Here is a 22,432-nt window from a genome sequence, read left to right as displayed (position 1 = left end):
CATAGTCTTTAGAAATCCACCAGAGTTTAAAACGGCAATACAAAGGAAGCGTTAGGTAACGGACATCCGGTCGAAAAAAAGGACATATGGCGGAATTTCCGGTGGCAATGGGGCAATCACGGAAGTGGAAGGTCGTGGGTATAGAATAGGGAATAAGTCAATCAGAGCAGCTTTTTCAGAGACTGAATTGTGTTTGTTACCACAATTAATTTGACACTATGTGGCTCTAATCACGCCTTATTGTCTGTTTTTCTCTTTCCATCAGCTTTATTGAAAAAAAACATAAATTTTTGACACATACTCAATATAATGATCCAGAGGGACAATGACTTTAAATCAATAAAGACAAATTACAAAATGATGGTAAATAAACTTCAGTAGTACAAAACTAAATACATTATTCTTAGACAGGGGTGTCAAACTCATTTTAGTTCATGGGCCACATACAGCCTAATTTGATCTCAAGTGGGCTGGACCAGTAAACCACTCCAGAGAGATGTTGGCAAAAGCAAGTTGCTTCTGCTACAACAGAATTCTAAGGCCATTGTAGGAAGAAAAGAAATGTCACCAAAACAAGAAAGACATTATGAGAAAAAAAATCAACAGAATTAACGGAAAAAGAGGTAGAGAGACATACAAAACCCTTCTCACCTGCACACAGCTGACCAATCACTGTGTGAAGTGTGTTTGAATGATAGTGGATTGTCAGGTTCGGAAAGTTGTCAGTCAGTGGGTTACTGTGGCTCTGGGTCCCACATCTACTCTGTATATTTTGTGTGAAGGACATTAAGCCAGTATTAATAGATAACAAGCAAACAGCAAAGCAGGTTCATCAGTCACAGATTCCTAACTGCTTTTCTAAGACCTTTTTGTCTTCATGCAAAGCCATTATATTATAAACATATATCAACATGAAAGGAATCTTCACTGTGCATTCAAGTCAATGGACAATGGGACAAATGCTATAAGATATTTGGTTCATGAGGACAATAGACCACTTCCTCACACTGTACAAAAGTGAAGCCAAAACATCCAGGATGCTGGAGCTGCCATCTTGTAATTTTGGGGCCAGAGTCTGCGCCCATACAACCGCCCGACCAATCGCGAGTCAATCACAGCTGTCAATCATGACGTTTTATGGCATCAAATAACTAATAAAAACCAAACTTATCATAAAAGTCAAACATCAGCCTGGTCTAATCTGTGTCAGTTTAAGGGTCCTTCACGTGAAAAAGTTTGGAAACCACTGGACTAGTCCAATGGTGCTGGAGGGTGTGGTACACAGGCCCAATTTGGAAAATGCTGTCTCCCTGTCCATAATTCCTGATGGCGGGCCTGCTGATTGCACAAACTTTAACCAGCGTATCTGCCGTGTGTAACTGTGGCTTGACAGTGCGCAACATCACTCCAGTTAGAGACTGTAGATGGAACTACGAACAGATGTTAATGCCATAACTGCTGGTTTGAACATTAGCATTATCATGTTGTAGATCAAAGTTCTTCTAATTGTTTAACATGTTTGCAAATGTATGTTTCTGTTAAAACATCATGGTGCTATCTCAGTAATCCATGTCCTCAAATACAAATTATAGAAAAGCATCATAAACCACCAAACAGAATTCAGCGAGTTTCACTTTTCTCCAGATGCACATTTAGCAGGCTGCAGTAGAAAGGGTCTTGGGTCTGTGTATGAGTGATGGCTTCCTTGCCCTGTCTCTTCTCAGAGTTTTTTTAAGTGGAGTCAGGGTGATTAATCAGCAACATTTAGGATATGATGTCTGGAGGTTGGCAAGAATGCTGATCAACCATACGTATTCATCACCTAGCGTTACTATTGACTTGGCTTTTAATGTATAAATGCTTTAAAATTGAGAATTCAGCTGCTGAACTTTTTAAACAAAATTCCATAAAATGTACTAAAACTAAATCTCATTCCAAACCATTGAAATGTTGGCAGCCCTGAAATATAGGCTAGCAGGGTCAGGATTAAAGGGCATTTGTATGTTGCTGGTCCTACTATCTGCTATTTGAAACTGTAGAACAATTTAGAAGCCTAAAATAATATTGTTAACAAATGAATCATGGTAATGCTATCTACATTAAATAGAAGAAAGATGCTAGAATGAATAGCTGTAGATGCGGGGAGGGGCCCGTAGAGAATGCCTTTTTACAGGGCCAAGGATTTTGTGCTACGCCCCAGATGGTCTATAACCGAGGTTTTCAAAGTGGAGGCACATTTTTCAAAGCTTTGTCTGAGGGGAGGCCCACAGTCTCAGACATTGAAAACCCTTGGTCTATAAGGTTGCTCAGACTAATGTTCTGGTTGAACATCTGATCTGAAAGTAAAGTTGCTTTCTGTTAGCTAATCACAAATTAGTGGTAGGTAAATACAAAGGTAATTACAAATGAGTACATTTCATACAGGCTATATTTGTAGGGTTTATTGTATTGTGTCCAGCCTGCTGCTTTCCCGTCATGCTGGTATTGAATCTTCTTGCGTTTAGTTAGGTTACTATTGCATTAATGTGTGAGAAAGGTGAATATAGCAGGTATTTACAAAGTCTGGCATTTCTATTGCATAATTTCCACAATGGAACAGTCAGCTACTTATACTAATATTTAGCCTATTTCTTGAGTGGTTCTAATCATGTGTAAAAGTACATACACTTAGCATATATAGCCTACTGATTTATAGACTGCAAGTGAAACTTAACCTTAATTCGTCAATTGTGGCTATACCTTAATCTAACATTAATATTGCTGTATCATACTTACATACATACATACCTCAAGCTAGTTCTGTTCTTGCACCAAATAAATAGGCTGAATTAGAGACAGAAAGCAGTGCAGAGGATGATGGAGGTGAAAAGAACTTTGAATGTGGTGTAGATGAAGAAGTGAAGTAAGGAGGAGGAGAAAGTGAGGCTAGACTGTAAAGTAACCTAAATATGACACAAGCCACATGTGGTTGAATGTTTTTCTGTGCTACGCCCCTGCTTCTGGGAACACAAAACAACAGAATTTCTGCTTAATCCTCAATGTTTTGTTGAAGTTGCTTCATATGTGCCACACCCTGTCAGCATAGCAGGAAGGTCCTTAAAGTTCCCTGAGAAAAAAAAACAGGAAATATTAGCATCTGCAATTCCATAACATCTGAACAAAGTCCATCTACTGATGAAGATCATGCGACGTGATCAAAAGACCAGAGCAGCTACAATATGGACCTTGTGACATACTCTATCCTGCCTATGGTTGAACAGACTCATGATCAATTGAATAGTCAACTCTATAGTAGTGTCTCTGTCCAAATGGATATAATGGCAGCCGTTATAATGCTCAACCAAAACATAAAGAGGCAGAGAGAATGAGGGAGGCAAGCAGAGACACATAGATTTAACTGGTTCTAATATAGCTGGTGTGACAATGTTACAATGTAGGGCGATGAAGTAACAATGTGTGAGCTTCACATACTCCATTAGTAAGTTTGTGTGTATGTGTGAATGAGACAGAGGGAGAGAAAGACAGAACATAAAGATTGAGAGAGAGGTGATGTAGGCCTAATATATGTCTATATAGAGCTGAAAGATAAAGAATTTCATTGGCGATAAACGAAGGCTTCAGCCTAGCCTACATGTAACGCATTCAATAGGAAGTAGCGTGTATCCGCCATTGCTGCTCATTGCTTCTTCTTCCACCTAGGACACAACTCTCACACACACACACACACACACACACACACACACACACACACACACACACACAAAGGCAACGAATGACGTAGACCTCGTGCTGCAAAAACACCGTCAGGTTCTTATGGGCCGCTCGTAAAACACAATATATATTTTCACTTCAGTGAAAGTTGTTTTAACTGTGTTTGTGCGTAAACATGCCCTTCACGGCACTAGTTTAGTGTTTGACAGGCAATACATATTCATCCGCTTCTACATGAGTGTCAAGAGCACATTAGTACCCGGATGGACTGTCATGGCCGCCGTCGCTGTGGATCCACAGAGAGAAGAGAAGGAAGGCAAATGTTTCTGCGGGGTGTTTTTTCAACCTTAACCTCCTTTTTATAATGTCGGACGTTGACGGGACGCCGCCTGAACTTCCATCTAGTTCATAGTAAGAATTAACATATTTTTCTGTAACTTTCAATATCTTCGCGTGGGTGGGGGCTTTATTTTGATGTAAAATAACTGGTTATTGAACTCCACAGACACTAACATTATCGCGAAGTAGCTCAAATGTTTTCCGTGTTTCGAGATATAAATTGCCACAGTGAAATGAAATATCGCAGCGTACATTGTGGAGTCCTTTGTTGCTGTCTGTCTACAGCCTTTAATTCTTCCACTGATGCAGCGTTCCCTCGCGTTTCCTAAACTTACGCGACTATGGAGCAAGTCACTCGAACAAGTAAACATTAAATAAAAAATAAAAAAAGGATGTCGGATTGCATGGTTAAGGATGAGATTCACATTTTTGCAACACGTTGTTGTCCCTGTGCTGTGTTACTGAGGCTGAGTGGAATTGCAGTTATGAGACGATGCAACTTTTTCTCTCATCTCCATGCTTCATTTATCTATCCCCTTTAGATGGTGTTGGCCTAAACTAGCCTACTAGTCTGCAGTCCAGGTGTTCACTAAAGTCCTACTCAGTTTCATTATACTATTAGTTTCATATATCCAGTTTTATTAGAAATATTAAAAGCTAAGTAGGCTTATCTCCTGTATAGTTATAGCTACATATCATTTCCATCATGTTTTTCAAGTAGGCCTATGCTATTGATATACGTTATTTAAGTCAGCCTAAGTGTTTGTGAAGACACTGTTAGCAGAAATTGCATTTTCTTAGACTGAAGTAGCTGGTGCAGATAAGTCATGAAATCATGGCAGCCATTTTTTTCCCCAACATGGCTTCCTCCCTGGGTTTACAGCTGACTGAGCCGTATGGAGTTGAAGGCTAATCCCGGTTCCCTGACCTTTCATTAATACTTTATAAGTGTAATGTTGAATTGGGATGAAAATGCCTGTAATCAACATCCTGCGTGTTTCAAGAACACACCCTGTTGCACGCATGTGTGATTTGGCCTATTTGCCTCTATATCAGGGACATATGGCACACAGGAAATAATCTGCGTGTAAAAGTTATTGTGGGGTTATAAAACATAAAAAACAAACAATGCATACTTAAATGACATATAGTATTTTTTTTTTTTTAAATTTCCATTAACTTATCTGCTTGGAACAATTGATTAATTGCTTGGTCAATAACATTTCCAAATATAGAAGAAAAAGAAAAGTGTGGAGGAAAGTGCATGTTACAATTTGCCAAAGCCGAGGTGATGTCTTCACCCTGCTTGTTTTTTGTCTAACATTCCAAAAGCCAGATATATTAAATGGGAACACCAGTTTTCCACATCCAAGTCAGTTTCCAGATGTTGGGAGTACCACTGTATAGATGTAAACACGTTGTATAAAGCCTTTAGTGTCTCCAGAGGGAGCTGTGTGAAGTCTGACACAATGTCCAAGTGATGTTACTCGAGTCCCCATCGGTTGGGTTTGAAGACTACACGTTTGACCGTTATAGCTCATCATCTCTTCTGCGGGCCAGAAGCTCCATGCTATGCTACCTGCTACTTGCATAATGCGCCCGAATCTCTGACCGAACTGTCAGCAGGCTTTTGCATTGTGGGTAACGTAGGTGCAAGATTTTGACAAGTAAGAAGAACGTGTGGAATAGAAAAGACTATTATCTGTTTAAATAATTAATTGTACTGCAATTAAGTAATCAAATTTGATTGTTAGAGACGATTGTTTTGTAGATAATAGCCTAACTTTAAATGATATTAATTTTCTTTCAGTTGACTTTTCCATTAATCATTTCAGCTCCACATGTAACACTGCGGTATCTCTGCCCTTATTATGGCCTTCACAGCACTGGGTCAGTATTCATGTAATTGTACAGCTTCTCTCACTTGTGAAAGTGATCTTGTAAAGGGTGTTTTCCTGTTTTTGCTCTAACACTACTATGGTTATAAATATGATTGGTACAAAGTAGGTTTAACTGATCTTGCTATCAGTAGGCCTGGAACAATTATTATATAGTTGTCTAATTGTTGTTTTTAACGTATTTGTGGTTTCTTTGTTAACCGCAATTAATTGTTAACCGTAGCCAAGGACTTAAGAGGTATGAATGTTGATGGTAATTAATGATTTTGTTTAGATGTGCCAAATTGTAATTATATAAGTGATTATTGGTCGGACTGTTGAGCTAAAGCTATGCTAGTTGTTGGCACTTGACCCTATCCACGTTCATAGCAACAAAAATGACAAGGGGGGGCTACAGTTATAATAGATTTTATTTTTAATGCATTGTGTGTATTTTTAAGACCTAACAAACGGTGTCCATTTCCTTCTTCAAAGCTAATTATTCCTTTCACTGAAAGTATTTTAAATCATGCAATGTTTACATCCATGTTTACTAGTTTCCTTTTTTCTTCTTTCCTGTCATTGCTGGTACATTGCTGTGTCTCTTGGCTGTTAACGCCGCCTTTACATCAGATTAAGTGCAAAACTATTGGCAGGAAGTGTATCGCATCACCCACATGCACGTGTGCAATTGTGCGTGCACAAGACAAATATAAAAAAAAAAGAAGTCCCTCTCATAAAAGACTGCTCTATCACACTAGAAGTCAAAAACTCCAGAGGGTACCTTAAGTCTTGATCGCCTGTTTCAATAGCCAATATCCCACCGTTTATAGCAGAGTTTCAAAAGGACAAAAAGAGTTGTTTTCTGCCGTTGGATGTAAAAGCACTACGTTTAATAGAAATGTATAAAGGTGAAACATGTCAGCACTGTGGGGCGTGTGTGTGTGTGTGTGTGTGTGTGTGTGCGCGCGCGCGCGCGCTTTGACACTCAATAATGTGGTATAAACAGCAGTTCACATGGCATGACGTTCAGCAGAGCCATTGCTTACTGGTTTCTGTTGATAGGAGACACTTTCATATTCATAACATTGAACAGTAACATGGAACTAATATGTCAACATTGATACTTTGGGGTTAAATCACCATACAAGCTGTGTGACAAAACAAGGGTTTTTTCTCACATTTTGTTCAACGAGGTGTTCTCCACAAATATTTTCATTTAAAGCACTCACACAATTAGTAGTATTTAAAGAGAAAACGGTACAGTTTATTTAATATTACACTTGAAGTTGTAATATTATGCTGCTTTTGTCTTGCAGGCACTGGGGCCACACTACATGCTCCTCTTCTTCAGACACGACATGCATTAATGTTTATGGTTTGGCCTAAAGGAGTACAGGTAATAACTGCTTATTAAACTTATGTTTGCCATTTATTCTTACTTAGCAATAAAGCTATAATTTCAGTGTGGGCCTTACAATCTGAAAATAACGTTTTATAAATTGAGTAACCTGACCAAGTTGGTGGTGTTGTGGCACTACCATCCTCTCAAATTATAAGATATGTAATATTGATGCATTAAAAATATCTATGTTTTATATTTTGTTTAGTTGCAGTGTTTCCCCACACATAGACTAATGTGTGGCGGTATCGCATCATTTTTTAAATTTTTTTTTTTAACGCTATTTAAAACACGTTCTTCTGCATTTCCTTTCCCTGCTCTTCTCCGTCCCTGTCACTTGTGTCTCGCTCACATACACACAGCTCCTCCCACCGTGTGGTGTTTTTAGCCCCCAACGTCGCCTTTCAGGCACGGAGGCTTAAAACACCATCGAGCCCACCGTGCCCATAGCGCCTGTCTCCGTAAAGGAGAGAAGACGGCTGGTGAAATTCACAAGTTCACGAAAGCTTGGTCTCTATCTCGTGAACCCCTTTACACAATCACCGACCCGACTTAGCAAACAAGCGATTGCGCCTGCTTTAGGAAGTTAACTAGTCGCAAGTTTGCGGTAAAATGCAGTTGGGTTGTCGAGGTCAAAACACTATATATAGCAGCTGTGAATTATATATTATTATAATAAAAATATTATTTATAATGTGCGTATTATAAATAATGTCATGTCATTTTTTACTCTTACACTGAATGTTTGCTGCTTCAATCCAGATGAGTATTGAAAAAGTATTTTCCGCGACTGAAAAAGTCACGTGTTGAGGATGAGGAGCAGCTTGAACCGGAGGTATCGGTCTGAAACAGAGCTCAACAGTCCCACCAGTGGAATTAGTTATGTTATTAATTTGTTTTCAATATTTTCAGCCTTCAACCAGTGAAAGACAGGGTGAGGGAGAGAAAGAGAGAGATTTGTTAGGCATTGAAGTAACAAATGCCCCCGCCAAACCGCCACAAATTGCTTTCTAATCTGTGGGAAACACTGAGTTGTTTACTTACATTATCCCAAATATTCAAACCCAGAGAAATCAGTCGTTTGGTCGTTTGGTCACCTGACGTTAAACCCCTCTGGTTGCTCCAACTTCTGGCAAAACACAGGAAACGCCTGAAAACACCAGGATGTCTACATAGTGAAAATTACAACGTACACAAAAAGGTTGTGGAGGGGAGGCTGAATGACAGAAACACCTCTCTGTATAATACTGTACGAATACAGTTCACCACAAACTACATCCTCCAATGTTGGATTAGACTTGGCTAGGTAGACCTAATAAACAGAGTTGCCAGCATGTTAGGGATAGACCGATTATCGGCCCTGGCTGATTTATCGGGGTGTTTTTTTTGGCAGTTTGCAGATGATCTGTATCAGCGTTTTATTTGCCTGATATCTGATAAAGTTAGTTAAAGTGGTGTAGTTTGGCTCGGCCTCAGCTCTGTGTCTGTCCCTCGGCTTCGGTTTCACTCACCACTGAGTCTGACTTAATGCCCCCCCCCCCCCCCCAACACTAACTGACTATTATTTTGAAAGTTTCTAATTTATTAAATAATTGCTTAAATAATTAAAAAAGTTTATTGTTGGAGTTTGTAATATTTCCAAATCTTTTTCTATAAGACTTTCATTTTCACTGTAAATGCATATCGGTTCCAAATATCTGTTATCGGTTTTATTAACTACTAATTAGGGATGGGCGATATGGCCTAAAATCAATTTTGCGCTATACATTTCAGCCTCTTGCGATAACGAGATATAATATATATATATATATATATCACGATATAAAAATTATAATAGAACCATTTCAGAACAGGTTACATAGACCCTAAGGAAAGCCAAACTGCTAAATGCATTTTTTCTTTTTTTAAAAGAGAAAGATGTATGTAGTTTTGAGAACATTTATTATTCAAAACTGTAATTATACAACATAATGTTGCAGATAAATAAAATTCAAGTACACTAGTTGCAGAGACTTTAGCAAAGAAAAAGCTTAAAGTATTGTGTTTCTTTCCTTTAGTGCAAACCATTCTAAAAGGCTCTACACTTAGTTAGTTAAGTCCTTGGTTCTTAAATGCCACCCAAGATCCAGAGAACAGGAAAAACTGGTTTCCCGCTATATTTTAGGGTTGACTTTTGGTGCTTTCACAAAAAATGTACACAATGAGATTTTAAATAATCGCCCATAACGTGGATATAATGACTAAGTGGGTAAAGGCAAAAAGACAGAACAGCTAGAACAATGTAGCCTGTTAAACCATGAAAAGACATGTCATATCACGATATTACGATATCCAAAATTTAAGATGATATCTAGTCTCATATATCGATGTCGCTATAATATCGATATGTTGCCCAGCCCTAGCTTTGACTGTATGGTGCTGTTGTGTATTACAGTGCAATATAAACAGGAACAGTTGTCCGGTCATGGCCCAAATGAGCGCCATGCTGGGTTGATCTAAATCATTCTTTTGATGCGCTTGTGGACACCGTTTTGAAGAAGGGTGTGGGTGGGTGTGTATTTTAACGTGGTGGTTCTTCAGGGTTGTTGGTTCCTCACGGTTTTCTTTATTTCTACTTAATTTTTATGTTCTATTTAATTAAACACAGACACAAACTATAATGTCTTACACTCAGCAGCAATTGAGCAAGTTTCCAGGAAAGTTTCCGGCTCGAAAGTGATCAGAAGTCTAGGTCAAAGAGACAGCAGTATGCTGTCTATTTAATGTCATTAAGTTAATTTGCATGCAAACACGAAGAAGAGACTCAAGCGTGTTCTGATTGGTGGGATTTGTTTCTCTGATTCAGTGTGCAGTGAGCAGGCAGCATACTTGCCAAACAATGAGTGTCACCTGTTCTACACTGACAACGTTGGTATGCAGACTAGAGGGATTCTGTTTTGACTAAATGTCTCTCGATATCTTTATTTTGGCTTTTTGGGTGTTGTGTGTTTGATAACAGTGTTTCCTCCAAGTGTGAGGGTCATAAGTGGGGGCAGAGTGGGTTCAACGTTTTTCATTTTTATAATACAGTATACTACCGTAGTGCCTGTTCCCTTTCTGACTTTTTTTTTTGGCCAGTTTTTTCTTTAACCTTTAGTCTTAACCTGTTAACATCCACCGGGTCGCCCTGCACCTTTTCTTCAGGTTGCTGCCTACACAATGCAACTATCCCCACCTTTTTCTGTTTAGTTTTCACCCCGGGACAGCCCCCGACGTCCAGCAAGCACTCCCACTGTGGAGCGTCAATACACTGCATCATCTCTCTGAGCAGCCATCTTAGAAAAAGCTGTTATTGGCTATCGACACGTCAATCATGGCAGTTGTAGCCAATCACATTCCCTTTCCAACGGCGTATACTGTAGCATGATAGGAACATCCAATGGGAGCCTGTCCAAATGACTGCGCAACAGAGCTAAGTCCCGCCTCCCAGAGCCAGCAAACACATACATGTGATTTATGAGAAAAGATGTGTTTGAATGAATGTTAAAAGGTTTTAGAAGTCATTTTAAGTCTTTATTATGTTTTGTTCTAATAGCATAGAAGTGAGTAAAAGCATTTAACAATAATTGGTCACTTGGAGAGGTTTTGGCACACCAGTGACACCTGTAACACCAAATACTGAAAACTCCCTAGCTCTCATTAGGTTAGGACAAGAACTCTGAAACTTTATAGAGGTCTTGTTGACGAGGTGTAGAAGGTGCTCATAAGTTTATGAACCCATGCTAAAGTTGACTAAAAAGAGGAATAAAAAAATCATCTTTTGGAAATTGATCTTAATGCCTTAATTAAAAAAATAGGAAAAATCCAACCTTTAAGGACACCAATTTTCTTTGTGAATGAATAATGTATCGTAAATAAATAAATGTTCTTCCTTAAAATACAGGGGGCATAAGTAAGTACACCTCTGTTAAATTCCCATAGAGGCAGGCAGACTTTTATTTTGAAAGGCCAGTTATTTCATGGCTCCAGGATACTGATAAAGTTCCCTTGGCCTTTGGAATTAAAATAGCCCCCCCCCCCACATCATCACATACCCTTCACCATACCTAGAGATTGGCATGGGGTACTTTCCATAAGATCATCTCTCAATGCAAATCAAACCAGCTATTAGGCTAACTGAAATACAACCATGCCAATCTCTAGGTATGATGAAGGGTATGTGATGATGTACATAACATTGTACTACTACATTTACCTGACAGAGAAATGTTACTGGTTACGTTGCAGAATCAGATATTACTTACAACATATTACAATTAAATGATGATGCATTATTATTTATTAAACTATCCGGCATTATATACCTTGAACAGATGTTAAATGATGATGCATTATTATTTATTAAACTATCCGGCATTATATACCTTGAACAGATGTTAAATGTAATTACATTGTGCTGAAAATGCCTCTATTTCACTCTTCACTTAAACATTTATATGCAGGGCTTGTACTGTGCAGTATTAATAGTTTAAAAAAAACCTTTGAGTACTTCTGCCAATACCAACTTTCCCGGTTAGAGAAAGGCAAGGCAAGTTTATTTATATAACCTCTTATCATACACAGAGGTAATTCAAAGTTCTTTTACATGCAAAACAACAACAAATTAGTACACAATGAGAAAAAACTAATGACAACAACTGTTAAAGAGAACAGTCTAACTTTGTTTTAAAAATGGCTACAGTTGGGGCTTGTCTTAGTTCTAAGGGGCGCTGATTCCAGCAGTGGGCAGCATAATGGCAAAAGCTGTTGTCACACTTGGATTAAACTCTGGGCACCACTTACTGACCAACCCCTGCAGATCTGAAAGACCAACCCGGCGTGTACTTAGCAAACATATCTGCAATGTTTGGCCCGGACCATTAAATGACTTAAAGACAATAAGTTGGGCCTTGACATCGGATCGGTCAGAAACCCACTTAGCGGAGGTATTAGTTGCTAAATAGACGTATTAACTGCTGTTAAAAAGGTACTTATAGCAGTCACGTTATTAGTGTTATTAGGTAGTATGGCAAACTTTTTGTAATTTGTACAGTACTAGTTGCCTTAGTTGGTTGGATTGGTTAGATTTAGTCATGAGGAGTGAGATTGGTTAGGGTATGAATACAAGGGTAAGCCAATCAGATGCAGAGTAGGGCGGGTCATGGGAAAAGAAGTATCGCAACCACTTCACGTTTTGGCCCTGTTGCTGCGGTTGCTTAGTTTTATTCAGTTTATTAATATTGAACATGCATTTACAAATTGCACCAAATTGACACTTCACTTCATTGAGTACTCAGCAATACACCCACCAAGTGTGAGGTAGATCGGATGAACGGTTCCTGAAATTTGTGATTGACACACTCACAGACAGACATTTCTCGCTTTATATTAAGATATAGGTAACGGTACAATTATTAACGACTTAATGACTGTCAATGAGCGTATTGGCAGTTTCATTTTCAGAGTTTCTGTTTTTATTTCTTGTTTCCCTCACCTGCGTCCTCTGATAACAGCTGACAGTAAATTGATGTTTTCACAGCGCTGTGCCGGCTCAAAAAAACTGAAGAAACGACAACAATGCCAAAGCAAAAGCTCTCCGTCTCGCCTGTGGGACCCCCTCCCTCCCATCCTTTTGACATCTTATTTTTTCTTGTTTTCTTTTTTCACAGTTAAGTTCTTTTAAACCTATTTCTTTGAATATAGCAAAAATAATTTCCTCAACATTGTAATGGTGTTTCTATTATGCCAAAGTGTTGTCTACATTATTTGAACGTATATGCAAACCAAAAGTGCATAATGCTGTAATGATTTTCAATATAAAACTTGGTTAAATGATTTTTGTGTGTTTTAGTACTTTTTGAACATTTTCAGCACATTTTACCAAAACCGCGATAGCACTGATAACAGGATCATTTGTCACTATAATCGTTATGACATTTTCAATGACAATGACACGGTTTAAATGATATACCTTCAGTTACAGTTTCATCCCTAGTTATTAAGTGTGTAAGGTTGTTCCTCAGCTGTGCCACTGGTAGCACCTGATACATTTCTCATTGTGGGAGCACAGGCTTTGCCTTCTTCCAATACATTGAGCTTCTTTTGAGATCTACAAATCTAAGCCCATGTTGCTTAAAAGTCATAAGTGAGCTGATTAATTGTTAACTCGTTATTGCCCATCGTTCCTCTGTCCTTGGAAAAAAAAATCAGATGTGGACTGAGTAATACGTTTGAGAACCCCTGGTGTAAAGGGTTGGTATACAGGCTTTATCCCCAGAACTGGAATGTTTAGTGGCGCTTAAGCCACTCAGGTCCTGCTGTATTCCACATCATGCCAAATTTGCTTAGTTGATTATGGCCTACACAATAGTCACCTTCTACATATAGAGCATTTAAAGCTGCAGTAGGTAGAAAGCAAAAAAAAAAAACACCACAGAAGTTTAAGTGGAGTAAGACCTCTTCCCGCAGGTCTGTCTCCGCTCACTGCATGTCCAGAACAGCCAATAGGAATGCTCTCTCTCTCTGAATGACCTGTGATTGGCCAAAGTCTCCCATCATGCTAGATTTTCTGAAGCCTGAAAACGGAACCAAGAGGAGGTGCAGAGTTTTAGTTTTCTCTCAGAACACTTTAATAACAATATGATGAAAGATTATAATGGAATTATTAACAATGGCAAAATATACTGCCTACTAGGGATGTAACAATCATCGTGAATCGCTTAAAAATCAATATAAATGTGTAATAAAAAATGAATCGCGGTGTAATTTTGAAACGGCCTAGGGCGTAATCCACTTTTGATTTCACTTGTTTGACTTCAGATGTCGCTGTCTTCTTAGTTTGTTTGTTTGAAGATATTTTTATGTTTTAGTTATTTGGTGTAGGATTTGTTTTAAAAATCAAATTATTTTTTTAATTACATTTTTGTTAATCGAGAATAAAATACAATTTCTGTTGCAATTTTGCACACATGTTTATATAAAAGGTCATTTGTCTGCAGCTCATTCTGTTAAAATTATTGTGAGAAAATCGTATTGTACTTAAAATTGTGAATCTTATTGAATCGGGTGTATCGTTACATCCCTACTGCCTACCACTGCTTCAACGTATGAAATATCACATGCTCTGTGTTTTATCAATGTTAATGTTTTGTTTTATAAAAGTATATCAAATTCTTGTGATGTTAGTAGATAGTCTTTATTTCAAGGTGGCCCACCTCCACTCTTAAATGCTGCAGCAAAACCTCTGTGGTTTGTTTAAGTGGGCATGAAACCATGATACACCTGATCACCACTTGCCCTGTATCTATTTGGAACAGGGATTATCATGCCCATTGGACAGGTGCACTGTAGTGTATAGATAACTAGATTGAGTTGTTCTGCTATACAGCAATGTTAAATGCATTTAGAGTAAGTGGGATGCTCCTGAATGTGCTAATAAAACATTTGTTTACTTCTCTTACAGATATCTGTAGATTTACAACTATGGAAGAAGACCTCACAATACCTCATGATCCTGCCAAAAACTGCAACATATCAGTAATAGGGGAAGAGAAGGTAAAAGACTTTGTGTATAAGCATTTCAGAGAAGTGACGGATGGGTCACCCTTCAATAATGCTGAAGAATCCTCCATTAAAGAACATGGGAGTTCCATCACGAAAGATAAACAAACTCACAATAAATCCCATTGTAAAATTCAGCAGGGGGCCGTTTTCTCTGGAAAGATTCTGAGTTTTGGATGCTCTGTGTGTAAAGATGATTCCACATATAGCCCCAATGATCTCTTCAAACATTTTCGAGCGGCCCATAATGGAACCCTTCCTACATACCCTTGTGACCTGTGCGGTTTTTTCACAAACGAGTTCCCTGCTCTTCAACGTCATCGGATTGAGCACAGGAATACTCTGGTTACATGTGAGCTCTGCAACAATGATGTTCAGTACTCCCTGCTTCTGCTTACCAGACACTACATCATGTGTCACAGTCTAAATGGACAGTTTAACTGTGACTGGTGTGAGTTTACAACTGTGGATGCAGGAACATTCGTCCAGCACATCCATCATCATAATGAGAGTCATTGGAAGTGCTCAAAATGCAGACATATCAGCTTGAACGAAGAAGATCACCAGAAGCATATGAAAGCTCACTCGGGAACATTCCTTTTCACTTGTCAGATCTGTGGATATGGTGCATCAAGAGGCGAGTATCTTAAACAACACACGGCAGCTGTTCACAAAGAGGAGGTTGAGAGAAGGAATGCATGGAAGGCTATAGATGACAGCAGCTTTTCAGCAAATTCATCTGCAAGCCTCAAACTTTTGCTGAAAAAGAGTGGTGAATCACAGGAGGCTCAGAGGATATCAAAACTGAACTGTCTTTCTGGGAGTTTACCAAACCAAAATGGCAGACTAATGAAAACGGAGATATCGTTCGAGGAGACCCACCACTTTGTGGATGGGACTGTTGCAAAAAAGGAAAACAAAAATTGGAGCAAAAGCTCTCATAATACAGAGAACTCAATGCCAGTAGTGTTACAGGAATATGACAACTCTGCAAGTTCTGATGCTACAAGTCACACCAATCCTAATGGACTGACTGTTTTGATGGTTAAGAACAAAATCTCTCTTCCCCCCAACTGTACAACCAAAGTGATGGGATTCAAGATGGTTGATGGCAAAAAACATTTAGTTCTCAAAGTAATACCAACAGCAAAGCAAGATTCATCCACTCAAAACCATACATTTGTTGAAGATGTGGGATCCTCGGCACCAAATCCTGTGTTGGAAAAAAGTAAAGTCTCTCATGAGAATGGGGAATGCTCACATAGCAAGAACTTAGCATCACATTGTTCTGCTCTTTCACCAAAAAGTGGATCTTGCACACAGATGACTCAAGACGATATTATGGCAGTAAAAGTGAAGCTTGAGGAGGAAGAAACCTCTGTTTGCAACCTTGATTCCACCCCACCTCGAGACGATGTTGGCGAGAAAACTAATCCTTTACTAGGTAGGTCTTCGACTTGTGCGGATACGCTATATCCCATGACAAATGAGATTGCTCATGGGGATGACCAGAGTCACCCAAGTCAAACAACCTGGTCCCAGAGAAGTAAGTTTGATAAGAACTCTGTCTCTGCAACATTTAACTCTGATGCAACCTGCCATAGTGGTTCTCAAATCAGTAATACTTCAATGTGTGCTGGTAAGGTCACTGCTCAGGACACATTGCATTCCAAACAAGTCTCCAAAGACACTATTGAAAACTGTGGGGCTGCAGATGAGTTATTGATGACTGATACAGTAACTGACAAACTCATTGACGAACACAAAGGGAACTCCTCCTTTAACACTATAGAAAATGATGACCAATCTTCTCAGAGTACTCAAAAAAACCCAGATCAGGTTAAAACTGATATTGAACATAAAAACAAGCAAAATTTAAAAAAGCTTTCAACTAATCCAGCACCTCCATCAGAGTCATCCCTATCCACTTCAGGTAGCCGCAGAGAAAGTGCCATGGGAGCAGAAAACTGCACACAAAATTCACCCAACCAAGAAGTATTTACTTTTCACAATTATTCCAAGGAAACATTTGGCACCTCCCCTAACACTACCCAAAACTTTGATAATATGTCTGAACATTCAGTAGACAAAGAAAGTGTTTGTGAATCATCCCAGTTTAGCTTGACATTGGCAGAGTCTCCAGAACCATTCACGGAAAGTGGCAATGGAGAAGACTCGAATCAAGAAAAGGTGTCGTATAGTGACATTGAGATTGATGCGTGCATCACTAGTGTTGATGATCCTGCCACTGAGGATGAGAATCCTGAGTCAGTGCTCCAAGACTTTAATATTATCAAAATTGAGGAGGAGAGCATTCCTATATCTAACAAACGGTCAGAAACAAAGACTGGTTCAACTTCTTTGGGCAGTTTTGTGGAGGAACATTCAGATGCAATCATTAATCAACAACTTCATAAGGAAAGAGTTGGATCTTCAAGTGCAAGTAATGATTCTTCAAAACAAACAAAAACAACTCTACGAATTCTTCAATTGCCAGAGGGAAAGCAGTCGGTAGTCCTGAGAACTACTGAGAATCAATTTGCCATGCCGGTTCAGCTCAAGGCCACTCCAGGTTTTAAACTGATAACCAATTCTGGAAATCCTCAGATCAATGTATCTTATATGAAGTCAGGGTTAGAAAGATCAAGTAACCCTACTGGAGTAACCCTTACTCCAAACAGCAGGAGGATGGGTGTATCTGCACCAAAGGCAGGGGCTGCTGAAAAAGGGACAACACTTCTCTCTGCTGTTCAACCAGGTGTTGGCACCACCTCAAATCACTACCTTATCAACAGCCAAGGTTTTAAGGGTCCTGTACTCTTCTCAAGCACACCACATAATGCACCTACAGACAAAACGGCAAAGACACAGCCAACTTGCTATTTGGTACAGCGGTCTGTTCCATTTGTTCAAACCCCCAGTGCTCCTGGCCTCAGTCTGGCAAATACACAACTCCCACTGAACTCACGGCCAGTTCTGGCCGTGCCTGTGAGCTCTGCAGACAAACCCAGCACCCTGCAGACTGGTCGCCAGGCATTCTTGCTCCGATACATATCTCCACCCAAATCAGGCTTGAAATTGAACAACCAAGACACAAAGACTGGGACTCAGTGTAGCCGAACCAGTGAAGGTACTGGGAACAAAGTCATTTTTAAAATTGTCACTCCTACTGGTAGCCTTCTTACAAGTGGTGCTCCCACCTCAAGCAGTCAACCTTTGTTTTTGGCCACCAGACCTCAAACCCAGTGTTTTCTGGTGTCATCAAACAAAACTAATGCAAATTCCTCCAATGGAGTAAAGAAATTGATCACCATACAAAATACTGCACAGAAAGATGTCAAGGAATCTTGCATTTCACCATCTCAGATGAATGTCAAGGTACAATCGTGTGAAGCAGAGAAACCCATCCTAGCCCCAAGGCCGATTCGGCCTCCAAGCCAAAGGAAAAGGCGCAGGAAACCATTATTTGACGAGCTTCCATCGACGGTGCATAAAGCTAGAAGACTCTCAAATAAAGTACTGACTGAGAAAGAGACTACTGTGTTATGGAAGCCTGTAGCCAAAGAAGTTGAAAGAACACTAAGGCTTGCCCCATTCAGTTCTCTACAGCAGGTCAAATGCCCTCGTAGATACCAACCTGTAGTGGTGCTCAATCATCCAGATGCTGACATTCCCGAAGTGGCCAATGTCATGAAGGTAGTTAACCGGTACAAAGGTGCTGTTACTAAGGTTTCTCTATCTCAGAAAACTATCCAAGCTCTCTCTGAGCTCGGTACTCTATGGAAGAATTCCTCGACCAAAGGTGCATCGTCTCACAGCGATGATCCAAGACCCCGGCCAGTTCGGAGTTCTGTCCGAGAGCGATTCCTCCTGAAACTGAAGTTGAGGAAAAAAAGCAAAAAAAAGTATGAGGTGGTGAAAAAACTGTCAGGTTGCAGTCAAGAGCCTGTGGTGTTTGACTGCTGGTTTTGTGGTCGGCTCTTCAACAGCCAAGAAGATTGGATTGGCCATGGACAGCGACACCTCATGGAGGCAACTAGAGACTGGAATAAACTGTTCTGAACGTTTTCCATCTACTTTTGAAATGAAAGAGATTCTGAGGTGGAACAAATGGTTTTAAGTTGTATATTTTTTAATGACCTTCCACTCTGTTTGTTCAAATTCTGTTCCTGTAAATACATATTCCTCAGTAAATCGTAGTTTATCTTTTCATAGGTGCATTTTCTGGTAAATGATGTACTGCAAGCATGATTTATATCATGCATGCACAGGTCAAATTGAACTGTGAAAATGGTACACTGTAATTAAGAGCTGTGGTAAGAGCACTAGCTTAAAGAAAGGGGACAATATCAGCAAAGTTGTAAGTAGAGCTGGATTAAATTACTCAGGTGATTTCATATTAATCTGGTTTGTCATTTTTGCTCATTAATTTCAAAAAAGCAGAGGCCTAGTTTAAGGGACTTTTCTATATTTTATAATCCTGGGCCTGCACATGAGGACAGGTATAGCTTAACTCTAAAGCTTGTAGACAAATTCCTTTTTGCTTTGCGCTTTTGAAAATGTTCTGGTCCAAATTATTCCATTTTGTATGATGTTTTAATTGAAGGGGATATAATTTTACTCCATTTTATCTTCAGGATTAGTTTACGGTTTCCTTGTCAGGATTTTGTCAACCTGTATCATGCGCTTGTCATAACTAGAGAAGATATTTTTCACAGTAATCTCTTAAATCTGCCAAGTGTTGCAAATAGACAGATAGTTTTATAAATTTCAGAAAAAGAGAAATCTTATCTGTTAACCATGCTCCCTGTCAGTACTTGAGAAATACAGATCAGCCCATTTTGCACCCTATGCAGTTTCCACGCAACAATATTGTTGTCAGCAGATCAGACTGTTTACTCATGCTCATGTTGTGAATCATGTGAATCCAATATGATTTCCGAGTTTACTGTAGATCTTAAAGGTCCCATGAATTTGCTTTCAGATTGTTACCCTTTTTTGTGAGTCGCAATGTTTGTTCATTGAAGAAGATTATGATGCAGGATGGTAACATCAAGAGAAACAGAATATGAAAATCTGCCAGAAACAACATAGAAATGTTAGTCAAGTGTTGTCACAGGGCTTGAGTGTAAGATTTGACATCCACTTTGAAACCTTTACGATGCCAAAGTTGACAAAATGGCTGCATTCTTTTAATCATTTATAATTGTAGTATAACACGTGTCAATAAGTAATATCAACTAGGGCTGCAACCAACAATTAAATTCCCGATCGATGAATCTGTCAATTATCTTCTCGAAACATCAATCCTTTGGTCTATTAAATGTCAGAATATAGTAAAAAAAGAATTCTATTTTCTTAAGACCAAGGTAACTTCATCGGATGTCTTAGTTTTGTCTGACAAACTCTCCCAAACCCAAAGATGTTCAGACTTTTTCTCACATAATACGAGGAAGCAGCGAAACATCTCAATTTAGAAACTGGAACGAGGCAATGTTTGGCGTTTTTTTTAATTTAACGGTTAATTGATTGTCAAAATTGTTGCTGATTTATTTTTCTGTTGATCGACTTATCAATAAATCGACTAATCGTTTCAGCTCTAGATCCAATATTTACTGTAAATTCTATTAGAATAATGGCCCAAGTCTCAAACAATAATATAACAAATTTCCAATTGCTTTGGGTTGAACGTTTTTTTTTTGATTGTTCACTCAACACTTCCTGCAGATATTTTATATTAAAACCCTTTCAGGAAAGAATGGGAGTATGCCCTTTAAGCCGCTGGAAGGCTTAGGCAATGATGTCGAACCCTGTCGAACCCTGTCTTCCTACACAACTAATTGTAGGTACTTGGACCCTTACCACAACCTTTTGGGGAATGGAAACATTGAACCTGCTGATTAGAATAAGGACAAAGGTCATTTTTATGATGCGGGGGGTTGGCTGGATCACCCCAGAAGTAAAAAATGCGACAGCGGGAAGTTCTTAAACTTTACACGAATAGACGAGGGGGTATATAAAAACATAAAACGGCATGTTTCGATAGTAATGTGCTTATAACAAAGTGCAGACACCCCAGATACAAACACTCTTGCTTCAATAAAAAGTTTCTTGTTGGTATCAAATACATTCAGAGGTTATTGGATAGTGATTGTCACATTTGTTTTTATGCTCTGTAGACCTTTTAGGTGTTGTAGGAGCTCTGAACTTAATCCATGTGTTTGCATCAGCTTTCACCTGTTATTGCATTAATGTTGTACTATATATCGGCTCACTGGCGTCATCAAGTCCAGTATGTTGTACATACATATGTTTTAATGTTACATTGCCCCTTTTTTTAATGGCAACAGGACATGGGCTTTGCGTTCCTTCATGGGTTTTAATGATTGTATTACATGATAATCAAACTGTGGCGTTTTATTCCGTTCAATATGCAAGTGACTGAACAATGCAAGCCATGCTAATGTTTTTATACTTTCAAAATGGTTCTAAACAGCCAGCCTCCAATTGATGAAGTTCTGAGCTCAGCAGGTCCCGCGTTTAACCAACATTTGTTAAATGTTAATTTGAATCAACCGCTCCAATCAGCAGGACATTTTGTTGTACATTAGGTGAATTTCCATGAAATCATTTCCTATAAAACTCCTACAAATGTAGCATGAGTAGTAACTACATTCCACTCATTTTTGTGACTTACCAATGGAACCAAACAAGCATTCAGCCATTAAGGCTCTGACACACCAACTCGACGGCCGACCGTCGGCAGAAAAGGCAGTCGGACTGCGTCTCCATAACAGCAGGCGGCGCTAATCTGTATTGTCGCCCAAAAAATGAAAACCAGAAATGACGGAACATCTCACAGAGCACGCTGTCGTCAGTCATTGTTTTCATCAGAGAGTGTCGATAGTAGTCAAGAAGGATCGTTGTCATTACCTGCTGAACGGAAAAAAATACGATGGCTAGTAACAAGAAGATACTGGCGTTGTCAGCTCCGGTTTTCTCGTGCACTGATTCGCTAGTCAAGGGCACTCGACTAGCACTCCACCAATCAGATTGGTCATTGAGTCTGACAGCCCACTGGCCGATTCAACATGTCAAATCGGCCAAAATGAAGGCCGACGGCTCCTCCGACTGACGACGGCACGGAACACACCAAACAGACTCGAGTCACCGACCTCGCCAGACTGTCAGACGGCCGATAATCGGGTTGGTGTGTTGGTGGTTGGCACCTATACTTGCTTCATGGGGTGTTCTCTTCTTATAGGTAATGTTCAACATATGTGGGATATATTCTTACTCTCTTTTTTTTGAGAGTGAGATGAGAAGATCGACATGTCCGTGTTAAGTACAGAGCTGGAGCCTGGGTTGGGGTTAGCCTAGCTTGTGTCGATCGGTGAGCTTTAGAGATGTTGGTTGCTGTGGACAAAGCCAGGCTAGCCTTTTCCCCCTGCCTCCAATCTTTATGCTAACCACATGTGATTGATATCTGTCTTCTCATCTTACTCTTGTAAAGAAAGCAATTTAG

At 39.4% G+C, this 22,432-nt stretch overlaps 1 protein-coding gene across 6 annotated transcripts; it reads left to right on the top strand.

The window, feature by feature from the left end:
- The first annotated feature begins 3,741 nt into the window (after positions 1-3,741).
- On the top strand, positions 3,742-21,036 carry LOC144535878 (zinc finger protein 518A). Of its 6 annotated transcripts, XM_078278628.1 has the most exons (5): positions 3,746-4,122; positions 5,886-5,940; positions 7,247-7,326; positions 12,887-13,015; positions 14,810-21,036. In XM_078278628.1, the coding sequence occupies exons 4-5, from the start codon at positions 12,925-12,927 to the stop codon at positions 18,967-18,969; spliced, it is 4,251 nt and encodes a 1,416-aa protein (XP_078134754.1). In that variant the 5' UTR covers positions 3,746-4,122; positions 5,886-5,940; positions 7,247-7,326; positions 12,887-12,924; the 3' UTR covers positions 18,970-21,036. The 6 variants fall into 6 exon arrangements, 5 of the variants coding, with proteins under 5 accessions (XP_078134754.1, XP_078134753.1, XP_078134756.1 ...); XM_078278627.1 differs by lacking the exon at positions 5,886-5,940; XM_078278630.1 differs by lacking the exon at positions 12,887-13,015.
- The last annotated feature ends 1,396 nt before the right edge of the window (positions 21,037-22,432 follow it).

This window comes from Sander vitreus, chromosome 21 (assembly GCF_031162955.1).
Source record: "Sander vitreus isolate 19-12246 chromosome 21, sanVit1, whole genome shotgun sequence".
Lineage (NCBI taxonomy): Eukaryota > Metazoa > Chordata > Actinopteri > Perciformes > Percidae > Sander > Sander vitreus.
This window is presented reverse-complemented; position numbering and strand designations above follow the sequence as displayed.

Coding starts and splice junctions, on each gene's coding strand:
- LOC144535878 (XM_078278627.1), top strand. CDS start 12,925: ATGCCAAAGCAAAAGCTCTCCGTCTCGCCTGTGGGACCCCCTCCCTCC. Junction 13,016..14,809: donor TCTTGTTTTCTTTTTTCACA/GTTAAGTTCTTT, acceptor CTTCTCTTACAG/ATATCTGTAGATTTACAACT.